This window comes from Glycine soja, chromosome 18, assembly GCF_004193775.1.
Source record: "Glycine soja cultivar W05 chromosome 18, ASM419377v2, whole genome shotgun sequence".
NCBI classification, from domain to species: Eukaryota; Viridiplantae; Streptophyta; class Magnoliopsida; order Fabales; family Fabaceae; genus Glycine; species Glycine soja.
Genome location: NC_041019.1, coordinates 20,361,727 through 20,380,506, shown reverse-complemented (window position 1 = coordinate 20,380,506; position 18,780 = coordinate 20,361,727). Strand labels below are relative to the sequence as shown.

General features: G+C 33.6%; 1 protein-coding gene and 1 pseudogene across 1 annotated transcript; both read right to left on the bottom strand.

Annotated features, from left to right (window-relative positions):
* Positions 1-12,734: 12,734 nt before the first annotated feature.
* Positions 12,735-13,306, bottom strand: LOC114396656 (annotated as a pseudogene).
* A 129-nt stretch (positions 13,307-13,435) lies between these two features.
* LOC114397071 (BURP domain-containing protein 12-like) lies at positions 13,436-14,130 on the bottom strand. The gene is made up of 2 exons (XM_028359197.1): positions 14,005-14,130; positions 13,436-13,876 (listed from the first exon to the last, which is right to left on the bottom strand). Exons 1-2 carry the CDS (start codon positions 14,128-14,130, stop codon positions 13,436-13,438), a joined length of 567 nt encoding a protein of 188 aa, XP_028214998.1.
* Positions 14,131-18,780: the final 4,650 nt, after the last annotated feature.

Genomic DNA, 18,780 nt, shown 5'->3' with positions numbered 1-18,780 from the left:
AGCAACATATCCCCCTGTTCAGGCATCGCCTCCTCCAACTCCTTTAAAAAAATAAATTATGTTACTCATATTTAATATATTAACGGTAAAAAAATGCTAAAAAAATAGTGATTAAATATGTTTCACACAATTTGCTTTGTTCACCAATTTGCCAACGGTTGCATATTATTTTATTGTTACTTAGTTTAACGCTACAAGGGAATACTTTTTTTTTTTAATAAAATAATGTAACACATGGCCCTCCATTGACCTTAGCAAGCACCGGTTCTTATTTGGGTTTCGAATCTAATTTACTGTGGGAAAAATGTTACACAACCCGCTTAACAGTATCCAACCTCCATCAGCTATCCGTGATAAAATATTATTTTATTGTATAATAATTTTATTTTATTTATTAAATATTAAATGATAAAATATTATATAAAATGTGACATAAGCAGATATGTGTTTTAGGTGGGCAGTGTATCACTGCTCTTTAGAAAAACATTCTTGTGCAATGGAGGCATTTTTTATTAAACTACACACTTTTTCTCCTATTAAATCCCAATATACACTTGTTTTAATTTTAATTTCTCAACTACACTACTTTGTTGGGAACCCGACTTCTCAAGTTTTTTTTTTAAATTTAATTTTTTTAGTTAATATCTTAATTTTTTTTAAAAAAAATTATTGACTTGGCTTTTTTAATATTATTTTAGCATTAATAAAAAAAATTAAAACTTTTAATATTATTATTTTATTAAATATAATTTTTTTGTTTATGTCATTTTTTTAAAATGATAATATTTTTTGTTTAAAAATTTATTTATAGAAGAACATTGCATCATAAATAAAATACATAAACAATAATATTAGCCTAAGGGAAAATTGAAGATGCATGTATGTTGAAACAATTGTTTCTGTTATGACATTGTTGTTGTAGGAATGCGAGTTGAAACGAGATGACCTTTTACACTCCTCCTTTTTCTTGGATTAGGATTATCCCATTAATCTCCTTCATATTCTTGTCACATTAATTCGTGTGACAGTAAATCAAAGGAAAGGAAAAGTCGTAGACGTGCAAGTGAACAATGACGGCATATAATAAATGTGTTTAGCTTGATATTCACCAGTGGGGCTTGGGTCTCTGTTATAATAAATGTGTAGTTGTGTCTGTCGAATTCCTTAACAATATGCGTATTTGATTTGATTCTTGTTGACTGCTATTCATTGCCTCAGAGACGACTTAGGAATACTATGAGCCGGAGTTGATCATTGTTTGGGTTTGTCGGCCTCCAATAGCAAAGAGTTTTTTGGTCTTGAAGTACGTCTCCTTAACCAACCATGACATTGACAAATGTCTTGTGCTTTTGAACATGAAATTGACCGACTCAGATAAATTTGTAGTCATATGTCTCCAACTTTCCCCCTCATCGAAGCATTATACCTAATATTTTTTGGGTAACTGAACAAGCCATTCAGCTGCAATTGGCTTATTCGCACGGATATCCCCAAGATGTCGCCAGTTCATCTTCTCTGTGTCTGCGTACCTTGTAAATATTCAATCAATTTAATACGTTATGAAATTTGATTCAAATTAAAGTTTAACGAAGAAATAAAATATTATAGATTCTCACTAGCATGCACGAGTGATTTTTTCAAATGTTTGCAGTTTGAGTTACCGCGAAGGAAATGGGATGTGTCCTGAACCCAAACGTTATTTGTGTGTTGTTGTAGGCACTTATAATCGAGGGGTGCCTATATGAAATGAGAGAAATGTTAATTTGCGGAGTAACATGCATTCTCATATTCTTTAGAAAAAACCTACGTTGAAGTTGTCTCCCTTTCTACAATGGCACAGACAATCGGGAAGATATGGTTAGCATCGTCTTGTGTTGTATCTATCAATAATGTGCCAATATACTTCTCGTTAAGCCATGTACCATCTACTTGTACAATGGGTTTGCAATATGCAAACCCATTAATGCATGGACGAAATGACCAAAATACACGTTTAAGCATTTTTTGCCACGTATGTTTTCTCCTTACTCAAACACAAATAGGAAGAGTATGTTTGAGCAGCGACTATAGTCCCGGGAACACAAGATTGCAAATCTTCCAAAAGTTTTGGCAGCTTGGCATATGATTCTTCCCAGTTTTCATAAATCATCTCCAATGCTCTTTGCTTTGCTAACCATATCTTTTTGTAGGATGGAGTGTAATTCATGAATGTTTTGATGGACATTGTTGGGTTTGTTTTGACAGTGGATTGGATGATCTGTGCTATGATGTGTTTATCAAGTTGCTGATGATCTTGTCTGAGCATTGGTGCGAGACAAGTGTGATGACCTTTGATACTCTTGATAATCTATTTCTTATGTTTCTTTGAATTGTATGCGCCTAAGCTCCATGTACAACCATTTTGATGTGATTTACACACAAAGTTTATACTCTGGTCAAAATATATTATTTTGCAGTCAAAATGATTTTTGATGTTGTATTCTTTGACTGCTCGAATACATTGTACTTTTTCATCGAATGTTATGTCAACCTCAAGTGCACCGGTTGGTGGTTGTACATGGCTTGTTTCTGAACGAAATGGTGTTGATCAATATATTGTGGTAGGTGGTCAAGGTTCAACTCCATTGGACACCTAGGTTGGTGATATTGCAACGGAGGTGACGTTGGTACGACAACACCCTCGTCGTCGCTTTGGTCATTGTTGTGATGAAACAACTCTTAATCCAGGCATTAGGGTAAAATCACAGTTGAAATTGACAGCACTTTGTAATTTACCCAAGTCATTGAAAAACAATACATGCTTCACCAACAAAACTGACATTGATTTGATAACTCACAATTTACATTCAAATATGAAAGTAATAATGGACGGTCTGGTGCACCAAGTAGTAGGATAAAATCACAGTCAAAATTGATAACATTTTGCAATTTACTCATGTCTGAAAAAACAATAAATATTTTACCAACAAAACTGACATTGAATTGATAACTCACAATTTAAATCAAGTATGAAATTAATAATGGACTTCTGGTGCACCAAGTAACGGTAAAATCACAGTCGAAATTCACAACATTATGCAGTATGCACTATATCGATAAAAGCAAAATTACAATAATGACATGTGTCAATAAACATCAACAGGAAAATATTCAAACAACTATAAATGGCACCAAACACCCTCAATACAACCACACACTTCCACGCAACATACCTTCACAAACCATATTCAATCTTAATATTATGACATTCTTGGGAGAAACAAACACTCAGACCATTTCTAACTCGAGATTAGTATTCATTTTCCCAAATACCTTCACTGGAACACTCATTCACAACCAAACTGGTATTTATTTTCAATGTCCTACTCCAATATCGATGCGAGTTCCTGATGAGTGTTCTTTTGAGACACTAAAGAGTAGAATTCACAATACCCTTCGGCTAACCAATGACCAATTTGTGGATGAAATCTACTACCGACAACCATCCATAGATGCAGGTCAACAATCTTTTTTTCATTCTCTGCAATTGAAAAACAATGATGATGTTTGCACAATGTTAATGTGCAATGAGCAATACTCATGTGTTGGCCTTATAGAATTATTATGTACCATCAATAGAACACTTGATGGTATACTTAACCTACTTCAATTCACAATCACTCCTACTCATGATGCAATATTGTATTACAATGGCAAGTGAAAGATACTACGACAAGGTGATTTTTTGGGTTACTCCTTCATTGGAACAAACCCAATAAGATTTGCAGTTCCTTGAGGATGTAGCATAAAGAAATTCAAGGTTGTCATCAAGCAAGTTGCTCCTATAGAGACTCTCCTTATGTAATTCACGAATCACAACTGGTTAGGCAATTGTTCATTTGATAGCTAGATCATACAAAATATTCAAAAAATTTAATAGAATATCAGATAATAGAGTTGAAAGCCAATGAAGATGATTTAAAGGTGTTAATATAATCCAACTACTGGAAGCCTTTTTCTCCAATAGAAATTTTAGTTATTTTTAACAAACCAATAATCCAACTATTGGAAGAATACAAGTCCGCTGCACAACACCTTCCAAACTGTGATTAGTTTTGTCATTTTCATGCTTGAATTGTTATTGTTAGTACATTTCGTTATTTTTTATTTTATTATGTTTCAATTTCGTTTTATTATTTTAAATTGTTATTGATAGTATTGTCCGTTATTTGAGAGTTTTAATTTCTTCATAGAATATAACTAACATGTGATAATTATATATTCATTGTGTTCTTTATAAAACATATTTAAAAAAAATAAAAAGTTCAAAAATTTTGTATAAATTAATTATTATTAAACCAAAAATATCATCAACTTTTAAAAATTAAATAATATAAGAAAAAAATTATATTTAATAACATCATTTTCTTAAAAAATAAATGTTATTTAAAAAATATTTTTGTAAAATATATTTAAAATAAATAAAGTACGTCGGCTACTCAATTCCTGACTTCTTAACTTCTTATATTATAATTTAAACTAAAAAATAAATTTAAAATTAAAAAAAAAATTCAAAAAAAAAAAATTCCCTAAGAAGTTGGATTCTCAAATCCCGACTTCTCACTGGGTCCCAGTAAAATAGTGCAATTGAGGAATTAAAATTGAAACAAATGTATATCGGGATTTCATAGGAGAGAAGGTGCACAATTTGTTAAAAATTCCGAATGGGGTTCCTATTAATTAAGCACGGATTCACTTCTATCCAATATCGTGCTTGATTCTTTCGATGTAGATGATCTTGCATCTTTGCTCATTAAAGAGAGATTGAAGGAGAAGAAGGATAAATGGTTGATTTATTTGATAATATATGTGACATGAAGAGAAAAATTAAAAGAAATAAAAAATATTAATGAGACATTTAAATTTGTAAATTTGTAAATATCATCATCCTTTTAAATAATGTTATATGAACACTCGTATATTTTAAATATTTATTTGATATTTATTTTACTTTTTTTCTTTCATTTTTTCATATCTATATTTTTGTATTTTCTCTTTCTTTCACTCAAGGTGTACATATACCTTTATCCTAATTTTTTCAGGTCCATAAATATATGTTAAGAACAATAGTTTGTTTTTGAAGTGTATTTGTATTGCTAAATACTGTTTTCGGTCCCTCTTGTTGGTTAATTTGAAAATCGAGATGATACTGGATAAATCTGAAGTTGTGTATAACACTTTCAGATTGAATCAAATTTCGGGGTTCAACCAAAATTGTTCAATCGGATAAAATCAGAAGATTATAATTCAAGAGTTTTGTTTTGATCTTGTATGTTTTGTCACCCGTTATGCTTTCTGAACTAGAATGATTATTTATGATCAAAGAACAGGTGGTTTTTGGTGGTTGATGGAAGTTTTTTCTTTTTAAAAACTGTCGTTGATGGAAGTTTTAGTAACTTCCATGTAACTTCCAACCGTTGATGGAAGTTTTAGTAACTTCCATGTAACTTCCAAAATTTGCCTAAACCGAACATCTCGTTATTACATTAAAACAAGCGTGCACTCTTATTTTAACATAATAAAGAGATCAATTACACTAAAATGTCCAACAAACCTCCCCCATTTTAGTGTAATTACCGATCAAATCACCAAAGTCATAACATACCACAAACTACTGCATAGATGAAATATCGTGATGATTGAATTTCATCTTAGCAAATTACACGTTTCAAATATTCGAATATCAGGGTGTCACTAAGGATTGAACCCTTTCTATTCATAATGAATACATGAAGATAATCTGCACAATAGTTTATAACATTACTCTTGCTCGACACTAGTTTACTAGCCTGTGTCCCTATCCTTCATAAGCATATCAAAGCCAAGTCCCAGCTTCTTGAAGCGGCTAAACTTCATGCTTATATAGGTAGTCCTTTTCTTTCTTGCACTGCAAATGCAATATTTCAAAAGAACCATTGAGAAGTTATACTTCAACCTCCTTAACTTACAGAACCGAACACATACCTTTTGGGATACTTTCGATGATGTGTTCCAATCTCTACATGTTAAGCTTTCCACATTGAATTCAGCACCTAATGTCATATTAGATGGGAATTGGGTATCTTAACATAAGAGATTTCAGATGGACTTTAATCCTAATCCCACAACCGACCTTTTCACGAGATCTCTACTTAACCCTTTGGTTAAATGATCGGCCAAATTATGCTGAGTTCTCACAAACTCCACTAATATCACACCATGCATGATTAACTCCCGAACCATGTTGTGTCTAACACCCAAGTGTCTAGACTTCCCATTATACACTTGACTATATGCCTTAGCCAAAGTAGCCTGACTATCGCACCTGATAGACATGGGAGGTATAGGTTTGGGCCACAATGGAATCTCATAGATCAAATTTCTTAGCCACTCAGCTTCTTTACCAGCTGCTGCTAAAGCTACAAATTCATATTCCATTGTTGAATTTGTAATGCAGGTCTGTTTCTTGGATGCCCAAGAGATAACACCTCCTCCAAGGAGGAATACCCAACCACTTGTGGATGAATAATCTTCCATATTGGTTATCCAACTTGCATCAGAGTAACCTTCAATAACCGAAGGAAATCCAGTATATGTCAAACCATAGTCAATGGTTCCCTTTAAGTACTTGAATACTCTATTCATAGCTTGCCAATGATGAGAACTGGGATTACTTGTAAACCTACTAAGTTTAGCAACAACATAAGCTATATCAGGCCTAGTACTAATCATTGCATACATGAGTGATCCTATCGCCCTTGAGTATTCAAGTTGAGACACTGCTACACCTTTATTAGGTAATAGCTTCAGGTTAGGATCAATGGGAGTACTTACCGGAGAACAATCTTTTAAATTAAATTTCTCCAATATCTTCTCAATATAATGTGATTGAGAGATGGAAATGCCATTGTTTCCACGTTTGATCTTTATTCCTAAGATCACATCCGCCTCCCCCATATCTTTCATATCAAACTTAGAAGACAAAAATGCCTTAGTTTCATCAACTTGATCTTGGTCGGTACCAAAGATCAACATGTCGTCTACATACAGACAAATGATAACTCCTTTGTCATGAGTATCAAACTTGCTGTATAGACATTTATCTGCTTGGTTTAGAACAAAACCACTAGACAACACAACCTCATCAAATTTTTGATGCCATTGTTTAGGCGCTTGTTTCAAGCAATAAAGAGATTTCATCAGTTTACACACCTTATTTTCATTTCCTGGCATAACAAACCCTTCAGGTTGCTTCATGTATATCTCTTCATCCAATTCACCATTTAAGAATGCAGTTTTCACATCCATTTGGTGAATCACCAGATTGTGGATAGCAGCAAGTGCTAACAATAGTCTAATAGTGGATATCCTAGCAACAGGAGCATATGTATCGAAAAAATCAATACCCTCCTTTTGCCTAAAGCCTTGGATAACCAATCTGGCTTTGTACTTGTCAACAGTACCATCCACTTTCATCTTTCTCCTAAAGATAATCTTACATCCTAATGGCTTACATCCAGGAGGTAAGTCAACCAATTTCCAGGTATTATTTTGCATGATGGAATCCATCTCACTTTGGATTGCTTCTTTCCAGAATACAACATCCCTTGAAGCCATTGCTTCACTAAAAGTCTTTGGGTCTTCCTCAACATTAAGGCAATATTGATATTGAAATTCAATATCATTCCTTGACCCTTCAACCAAATAGAGTTGAAAGTCATCACCAAATGACTTAGCCTTTCTTACTCTCGTACTCTTTCTAGTTTCAGTACTAGTTGAAGGTATATCCTCAATATTAACTGAGACTTTCAATATGGAATTGATGTCCTTTGGCCTAGGTATAGATGTAAACCTTTGTTCATCAAAGATAGCATCCCATGACTCTATAACCGAGTTCACAGCAACAGAATCATTAGATTCTAGCACATAGAATCTATATGCTTTAGAATGTTCAGCATATCCAATAAATATGCAATCTATACCTCTTTCACATATGGTTTTCCTTTTAGGTTCTGTAAGCCTGACTACAGCCCTACATCCCCAAATTTTGAGATAACTCAAATTTGGTGTCTTTTTGTGCCAAAGTTCATATGGGGTAACCTTATTCCTTTTGTTAGGAATTCGGTTCAACAAGTAACAGGCTGTCAACATAGCCTCACCCCAAAATCCTTCACTTAGACCCGAATAGGATAACATGGAATTCACCATTTCTTTCAAGGTTCTATTCTTCCTTTCGGCTACACCATTCTGTTGTGGTGTATAGGGAGCTGTAGTTTGATGTATTATTCCAGTAGATTGAAAATAAACCGGATCATAATACTCACCTCCCCTATCCATACGAAGAGTTTTGATTAGCCCATTTTGATGAAGTTCTACCTCTTTCTTATAAATTTTAAATTTATCAAGAGCTTCATCTTTTGTATTTAATAAATATACATAACAATACCTTGATGCATCATCAATAAAAGTAACAAGATATTTTTTATGACCTAATGATGGAGTAGCATGCAAATCACACAAATCACTATGAATAAGGTCTAAGACTTTAGTCTCACTTTTAACATCCTTAAAAGGTTTCCTAGTGATCTTGGTCAACATGCAAGTTTTGCATTTTTCAATGTTCATATCAAAAGGAGGAATCATACTTGTTTTTGACATATCTTTTAATCTTTTGTAATGAACATGTCCTAATCTAGCATGCCAAATTTCTGATTTTGTCATATTAGTTATAGAACTACATGAGGCCATACAAAAAGATTCATGAATAAAAGGAACATCAATGTTTAATTTAAACATTCCATTACAACGATAACCAAATCCAACAAACGAACCATGTCTTGACAAGATGTACTTGTCACTTTCAAGTACTTGCTTGAAACCACAATTATTTAAAACCATACCAGACAATAAGTTCTTACGAATACCAGGTACAAATAAGACATTATCCAAATACAAACTTTTTCCGGAAGTAAAAACTAAATTCACACAACCTAATCCTAGGATTGGTTCAGTTGCAACATTGCCCATCTTCACAATAGAGCCATCATCGATTGGTCTAAATTCCTTGAACCAACGACGATCTTTGCACACATGGCTTGTTGCTCCCGAATCAAACCACCAAGCAACGTCATCATCCTGCACATAGCATGCATTAGATATTAGTGATACATAATTTGAATTCGTATTCGAATTAAAATTATTCACTACAATCTGACCTTGTTGCTTTTCAGGATCATTAGACCCACTTTGGCCAGCCTTGTTCTTTCCTTTGAACACCCGACAATCCCTCTTTAAATGACCAGGTTTCCCACACTTCCAACATGACAATTTTGTCTGTTTGTTTGGACCTTTGTTCTTATTTCCTTGAAATTTTCGTTTGTTACCTTTAGCATTGTAATTTTGCTTAACTGTTCCACTTTCCTCTACCATATTAACGAAAGAGGAACCTGCTACGTTTTTATCATTGACTTTGTCAATTTCCTGAGCCCTCAGCGACTCCTCAATCATGAAATGACTACCGAGTTGAACCAGAGTCAACTCTTCCTTCTTATGTTTCAAGGTATGCTTGAAGTCTTTCCAAGAAGAAGGCAGTTTATCAATTATAGATGAAACTGCAATGGATTCATCCATTTTCAAATCATGTTGAGTAAACTGACCCAAAATCCGCAGCAGTTCATTATATTGTTCCATAACAGGCCTCGAATCAATCATTTTGTAATTAAAGAAATTACTAACTATGAATTTGTTACTTGAGGCATCTTCTGCCATATACTTGGATTCAAGAGAGTCCCATAATTCCTTAGCAGACTCAACATTTTGATAAATATCAAAGAGAGAGTCAGACATACCGTTCAGAATGTGTCCACGACAACTGTAATCGCCGTTCTCCCATTTCGAACGCTTCCTTGTTTGATCCAGAGTTTCGTCTTCCATAAACACCGACATCGGTGTACTCAGCACATACACCACATTCAATGGTGTCAAGAGAAAGTGCATCTTCTTCTGCCATCTTCTGAAATCCTGCCCTTCAAACTTGTCCAACTTCATAAACTTGCTTGCCATCTTCGAACTATCGTTCGTCATCTCGAAAGATTTGATTCAATCTTTTGTTGGTTAATTTGAAAATCGAGATGATACTGGATAAATTTGAAGTCGTGTATAAAATCAGAAGATTATAATTCAAGAGTTTTGTTTTGGTCTTGTATGTTTTGTCACCCGTTATGCTTTCTGAACCAGAATGATTATTTATGATCAAAGAACAAGTGGTTTTTGACGGTTGATGAAAGTTTTTTTCTTTTTAAAAACTGTCGTTGATGGAAGTTTTAGTAATTTCCATGTAACTTCCAACCGTTGATGGAAGTTTTAGTAACTTCCATGTAACTTCCAAAATTTGCCTAAACCGAACATCTCGTTATTACATTAAAACAAGCGTGCACTCTTATTTTAACATAATAAAGAGATCAATTACACTAAAATGTCCAACACCTCTCATCTTAATGTAAAAAATAAATAGTAAATGTTTAGTTTATATATATATAGCTAAATTATTGGTATTTAGAAATCCATTTATTGATATAGTGATATATATTTTGTGATGTTTATTGTTATTTCAGCCTTTATTAAATCTTGTTCAAAATTATGTTTGAATTATATTTATGAAAAATAAAGCAGTTCTAAGGAATTTATAAGTTTTGTTATCCATTATATTCAAATGTGTATTGAAGTTCTTAAAAATAAATTAATTTGATTTCTAAAATTTTAAAAATTTAAAGATGAAATTGAATTATTTAAAATAATTTGAAGATCAAAATTGATTTATTTTTAAAAACTTGAAGATTGAATTGAATATTTTAAAAATTTAGGAATCAAATTGAATATTTTAAAAATTTAGCGATCAAATTAAATCATTTAAAATAATTTAGGGACCAAATTAATAATTAAACATAAAAATTTATATCGGTTACTCTTATATCAAACTTCTAGCTCCACCCCTGCCTTTAATCACATGTTTATTGAGTTATATCCATCCAACTACGTCTACTTGCAGACTACATATTCCTGGCCCCTTCTGAACATCAACTTGCACGTACGGTCGTGTACATTTAATTACCTTAAACGTCAATGTACGGAGGAAAGGGCATGGTTTTGCATTGAACACAGGTTCAAATGCTGTTGTGATAATATCTATTGAAATGCCATTACCTGCGGCTAAAGGAATTGGAACGCGTGTGGTAATAGAGACCAGCAACTTCTCTCCATCACCAAACCATAAAGCCATTATGAAGGAGACATGTACTACGTTATTCTTTGAAGTGTGGACCTCACATTTTCATTGTCATTGAGCTGGTTTTGTTGTAAACATGAATTCCATTTGGAAGAAATGTGTCATTACCAATTACGGGTTGTGGAGAATATCAACACAAACTACTACAAATGTGTGTAACGTTAATCAAAGTCTACCCTTCATTCAAACCAAGTAATTGATGACATGCTATAGTAATTAAATGTGCACCGCTTTTAGTTTCCATTCAAACTTCATTATATAAAAAGGATTTGGAGTAAGAGCTGCCATAAGATCAATGTCAATGGAATAAAAATGCTGTGAACGTGATCTCTCTCTTAAATAGGATGGCAATTTTCTGAGTTACATGTCAGAGTAATTAAAATAATAAATTCGATATGTAGTACTACTTTTAGTTATAAAACTCCTCTTGTTTAATGGATTAATTTTTTGAGCTAGGACTGTCTTCATATACTTGATTCATAATAGAATGTAATTTATACATAAGTAACAAAGGTAGTGATTGATCAGCCATCACTCCCTCAGTCCCCACTTTTGGAGAGTGTAAATCATTAGTTTGTATTATCATGAGACGGACTAGCTGAAACTTTGGGTGAAAGGTGACACCAAATTAAAAATTTACTCAAATTTGACTTTGACAGCTTTGAACACAAGGTCCTAACAGACAATGAATGGCCACTGGCCAACGCTACAGCACATTTTGAACACAAGGTCCTAATAACAGACAAGGCATGCACAAATTTTCTTTTAATTTTTTTTTTTGGGAGAAAAGGTTCGCTTATGGAAACTTTTGCTTTCCTTTTCTCTCTTTTATGACTCTCTACTCTTGCTTTACCATACCAGAACAAAGAATTTCAAAACATAAAAATGGGTGAGGATACTACCCATACAATTGAATTGAAAGTATTGGGGTAATGACCATCACATAGAAGAATTATTTTATGTTTGCTTTAAACATGGAGTACTGATCACTATCACACTTTATGCATCTTCAATTACAACAAGCAAGCAATCACATTAGCACTGATTTTAAACTTATAACTGGTTTAAAAATTAGTTTTAAAATGGTTTTCGAAAACTTCAAATTGATAGTTTGTTTTTTTTTCTTAAAAAAAAAGGTTGAGTTTTTAAATACAAATTGATTTTTTGGTAGTTTAATTTTTATTTAGATTTTTGAAAAAAATAAATCTTGCTAATCCTACCCTATGGCATAATGATATATATACATATAATACACACTTACACACACATGCTTATAATTCAGTGATTATTAAATACACACGGTTTCTTCCAAAGGCTGAATCCATTTATCTCTATCAGAAAAGGAGGGAAACGAAAAGTACATGAGACGAAAATCATATTTAGTCGGGGTTGAGGCTACTGAAGCAAACTACCTCTAGTAATTCCCATTTAATCAATCAACAATTGTCCAAGTCGTGTCATTCTCAAAGATCCAATGGCACATTTCAATCTGACCCGGACCCAACACAAGCGCCACAAATGCATTGTGGGTGGGGCTCCACACAGTGGTGTCCAAGTGATAAATAGCAACTTCATGGTTAATCTTGGTCTTAGATTCTGGGTTCAATAGCAAAGCAAGTAAGGGAACAAGGTCTGATGGTATGACACCGATTTGGTCACCTTCTTACCCTTCATCCCTTTGACACCATCCATTATAACGTTCTAATTAAATCCATCTACATTCTCTATAGTCCAAATGGCAACATTGCGGCCCAAAATGGAGGTTGCAAAGTCAATCATATCCTCAACGGAACCTATGCAACGTTTGGTCTCACCCATGCTGGGTGCCCTCTCGCACTCCCCTAATGAGTCCATAATGATCTTGTCCATGGAGGAGTTATCAGACACATGCAACACATGCTTCAACTAGTCAACCTTGGAAGAAGAGAAGGGCAATTTGGACAAAATAGAGCAAGGCAAAAATGACCTTCGAGGCATTTTATCTCTTATATCTGGCATTGGCATAACGGTCCCTTCCTTGAGCATGCTCTCGTGAAAGAACTTACCTGATTCAACCCATCTTTTCACCAAACCGCCACTAACAGTTTTAGAAACAAAAGAGGAAGATATGTTGTAACTAGCAAAGGATGTGTCCTATTTGGCATAATCTTTAAATGTAGAATTTGTGTTAGCGTTGTAGGTTGTGAAGCCAACCTTGTGATCCCATTCTTCTCCTTTAGCGTAGCCTTTGAAAGTATTCGAACCAGGGTTAAAAGAATTCCCATAGTTTTTGAAATCCACTTGTGTCCCTTCTTTGGTGTTCTTAGCATAGGATTGAAATGAGTCATCGCCTACATTAGCTTGGTCTCTGTAGTTAACAAAACTCTTAGTGCCACCATGAGTTCCATCTGTGTAGCTCTTGAACATCACTTCAGGAACGTTCATCTCCATGTCGTAGTTTGTGAACGTGTTATTGGGACTTGCGTCTCCCTTGCCGTAGTTCGTGAAACCTAATGTAGCAACGTTGGAGTTTGTCCCATAGCCGGTGAACTCATTCCCAGAGCCAACAAAGTTTTTTCTGTAGGATTGGAAAGTCTGGACGTCAGAGTTGTCGTGCTCATTGTAGCTAGAGAACGATTATGTTCTCCTGCTGGTGCTGTAGGAGTAGGTGGTGAATCGCATGTCGGGGATGTTGGAGTTGTTGGAGTAGTTTTTGAACTCACCAGAGTCGCTGCCAGCATTGGTGCCATAAGTGTGGAAGCTCTCATTGGTGACGTTGGTGTCCTCACTATAGTTGGTGAAGCTCTCACCGTGGCAGGTGAAGTTGCGGCTATATTGCCATAAGTCATTGATCAAAATTGTTTTGTAGGTTTTGGAGTAGTTTTTGAATGAGTCGATTTTGTCGGATTAGCTCATTCTGTAGTTGGTGAAGTTCTGGCAGCCACGTGGAGAGAATATTGGCAGCGGCAAGCTTAGCAAACGATGCGGTTTTGGTTGTGTTCATTGGAGTGGCTTTCGTGAGAAGAAACAATGGATTTGGCAACTTGTTGTGGACGTGCTTGTCCCAATAACGTGCCATGTAAGAAAGGAAGGAAAGGGTTGAGAATGATGGTGGCTTGAATAATCTTTGTTTTATGCCATTGTTGCATTATGATGCTAATAGTTTAACGAGGGAAATGATAAAGATATTGTACTATCCAGGGTCCACAAAATACACATGACATCTTACGAGGCACTTTGAGACACACATCAACCCTCCATGTCAGCCCTGGCACATGAGTACAAACATCTAGCCCTTAGCAGTCGGACTTCCCAACCGACAAGTTATCTCTAACCTCTTATTATTTGAATATACCGATCTTTTATCTCTTGGCAGATACTCAATTATCTATAAAGCCACACATTATCTATAAGGTACAATTATCTACTATCAATTATCTCTAAACTATATATTATCTCTAACTTTATCTATAAGTTGCTGACTATTATCTACAAGTCGATAATTAACTGCAAGGACTATAACCACTACTAGAAAAAAATGCTTTTAACATCGGTTATTTTAGACATTCAACATCGATTTTGAACCGATGTTGAATCTACCGACGTTAAAAGTATCAACGTTAACATTAGTTATGAAAATCGATGTTAAAATACACTATACAACATTGGTTTTCTTGAAAACCGATGTCGTATTATAAGAAATAAACAAAAAAATATAATATATGCAAAAACCAACATTGGTTTTGTTAAAAACCGATGTTGTGATGTACTTGTAACATCGATTTTCTTAAAAATCGATGTTGTCGTGCAAAAAACAACATTAGTTTTATAAGAAATAAACAAAAAAAAGTATAATATATGCAAAAACCAACATTGGTACCGATGTTGTGATGCACTTATAACATCGATTTTCCTAAAAACCGATGTTGAATTGTGTATTCTGAAACACTTTCTACATCGGTTCTGAAAAGACTGATGTTGAAAGTCATATAGAACATCGGTTCTGATTACAACATCTGTTTTGGTCAAAACCGATGTAGAAAGTGCCTTTACAACATAGGTTATTAGTCAAAACCTATGTTATAAAGAAACTTACTACATCGGTTTTAGACCAACCGATGTTGTTTTTTGCAAATCTTTTTAAATATTTTGTGTTTTTACGATGAGCCAACTAGAACCAATTTACAAAAAATATATTAATTTTATTCTAATATAAATGTTATATCCAACTAAATAAATGCAAACACTGAATTTAAACTCAATCATCTTCTTATGAATAATTATCTATGAAACCATATCCTATAACCAATAATAAATTGATAAAATTTAAAACTAACCTTATATGCTTTATCTTCCGCCTCAAGCTCGCAAATCCTCTCCTCGTAGATTTGATTTATGTTTGGGTCAAATGTTGAAGCATTGATTGGGCTCAAAAATAAAATTGTCGAAACAAACATAATAGTAATTTTATTTTTACCTTCGGAGCACCAATTCCTTCTTGCCTTGTTTCTATCACAATTCCATGCAAGTATAATCTCTTCTTCATTATTTCATGTTTAAGAGAGTTACACATCAAAATACCAATAACATTGACATATATTATAAAATTACTGCAGTAAAACCTTGTTTTAACTCGGGAAAGTTAGATTCCCACCTCCCCCATGTGGAAAATTTTGTGGAAAACATATCTAAAAACATTCCTGAGAAACATTTTTTCCTACAAATGTTATTTTTTAAAAAAGTAAACTAAACATGGGACACAATTTCCTTCGAATTCCCGGGAGACTAAAAACTTTCCTTATACCAAATGCCCCTTTAATTAATGTCGTCAGCATGCTCGTCAGTATTCAATATCCAAAATATGAAGGCAATAGAAAGAAATTGCATTATAATGTATTGTAATTTGAAGGGAGTCTAATGTAATTGTATACAAAACAAACCTTTGATCTGGGTTGTGGCTTTTGAAAAAATGGAGAACTTTTCTGCCAGGGCCAACTAAGCTCAAAGCAATGGAGTGACCTTAAGGAGAGAGGGTCAGTCAATGGAATAAACTCAAAAGATAGAGAAACAAATGTATTTCAACACTTAAACAACATGAATTGCAAAGATAAATTAATTAAAATTACAGTATAGAAACCAAAAGATAGAGAAAGAGAGAGAGAGAGAGAGAGTAAAGGCTCAAACTAGTACTTGACAGATATACAGGATATGAAATTAATCCACCATAATATAAATAATCATCTTATAAAGGACAAAATTCACCAAAAAAAACATCTTTTAAAGGACAAAATTGATGTAAAAATATACATTGCAAGCCTAAAATTATGTCAATTTTAAACATTGAGAAACCAAATTGATGTCCAAAATTTTAATAGGACTAATTTGTTGCTTCATGAATCTTCAAGGACTAATTTGAGTATTTAGCAAAATATAAAGGTAAAAATAACTGAATAGTTTTACTATTTTTTATTCAAATGACCAAAATAAATGGCTTGCATACTCTCATACTTCATTGCTGACCCACACTGCCACAGTAATCTTTTTGGCAAATCAATGAACATAACCAACTTATTTTGTCAAAATACTATCTTGAAAGATCCCACTACATAACACAAGGATTTATTAAAGTACATTAGGAAGAGACTCATATCCTTGAAAACCAAAAGTTTAAAACAAAAACAAAATGGGGTAGATTTTTTTTCTTTTTTTGCAGGCAGTGGGGTATGGTTTAAGAGCAAAAGAATAAAAAAAAACATACTGATTTTTTACCAAGGTTTTCATAAAAAATTATCATAATTCAGAAAAATGCATTTATTTCCATTTTATATACACTTCTTGGAGTGGTTAGACAAATTTGCTTAAAAAGTTAATATGTTCTTGTATATCTCTTGAACGCAACCCATAATCTAAGATTGGGATCATCATATAATTTTGGTGTGTGAGATTATTTCACCTTTAAAATAAATATTCATAAAACATTTATGGAACTTATTGCGGAAACAATATCATAGAGAGGAAAGATAACATTATCAAGAAATGAGACACCATCCTTAGAATCATAGAGAGGAAAGATAACAATATTGCCTGCACAACAGCTTCATCCAATTTCTGGAAACAAAACGAGATATACATAACATGAGCAAGACAAAGAAATGAGCAAAAATGAATTTCAACATCTGGGTGACAAATCAGTAAAATATAGGAAAAATTATCAAGCAGAACCGCTAATCCTTATGGTGCGTATTCTTGTGAGACATTTCACATTTTTCCAAATCAATTTATTTAAGCTGAAAATTTTCCCCTTGTGGAACCATTTGGAAGTCTAATGTTCAAGTCTTTTCTTTTTGTAATCAGAACCCAGAAATAGATATACAAAGAATTGAATATAGATAGGATTATTTGAAAAACAAGTGTCCATTTATTCAATCATTTCCATACAAGAATACACACTTTCTTAAGAATAGAATGAGTTTAGAAGTATCTTCTAATTTTAAAGGAGTCCCTTTTTATTCACTTTAGAGGCCTTCCGCATTGGAAGTAGAGTATGCAATAATTTTTTGTCAAGGTGCAGTGTTACAGGGTAATAGTGCATGTTGTACATGATTTTGGTTGGAGCTGATCAATGGGATACTTCACCCTTTGTTATCTGACAGGACTTTTTTTGACAATTGGAAAACTCAATTAAACCATACTCACACACACACACACAAAACAATGACACCCTTTAATACACTAATGAGCTAAGCACCATTGTATTATATATCTAACAGTACAAGTTGTACTAAATGATTACACAGTGGCCAGTTTAGGTAGGACTATGGTGTCCTAATACATAGTTTATAAAAAAATAATCATAGAAAATGAAGGCGTTCACATAATGACACATGATGGCCAACAAATGTGTATCATATATTGTATTAGAGGCCAATAAGAAGGTTATACCTTATAATAGCTCCATTGAGTTTGGTCACCCACTTGGTAAGAAAGTGGGTTATCACTACAAAATGCCAGCTTAGCTGTTGACAAATATAAGACTCCCATCACAGGTCTAGCTGAGGTAGACAAGTAGCATGCATAAGTTTTGAGAAGCTGCTCCTCTGGAACTATCTCAAATGTTTGCCTAAAGATCTTTTCATACCCCCCTTCTGCAAGAACCCTAGTTCCCTGAGCAATCCTCCCTACGGCAGCATCAACAAAACTAGGTCCTGTTTTCACTGTTGCACGCAAAATTAAATAATAATAATAATAATAATAATAATAATAATAATAATAATAATAATAATAATAATAAAGGAAAACATATTGTGTGTCCTAATGAGTGTTACTTATGAAAAGACTATTTGCATGGCTTATATGAGCGTAAAACTTAACTTTACACGTGGAGCAGGGTGTTCATTTTATGATAAGAATGATGTCCAATCAAAAAATTTCACAACAACATGAATTTGAGCTTGTGGCTGTGGCATCATGAAGATTAGGCAGCCAGATAAAAAGGAAAA

Coding starts and splice junctions, on each gene's coding strand:
- LOC114397071 (XM_028359197.1), bottom strand. CDS start 14,130: ATGACTTATGGCAATATAGCCGCAACTTCACCTGCCACGGTGAGAGCT. Junction 13,877..14,004: donor CAATGCTGGCAGCGACTCTG/GTGAGTTCAAAA, acceptor TCTGACGTCCAG/ACTTTCCAATCCTACAGAAA.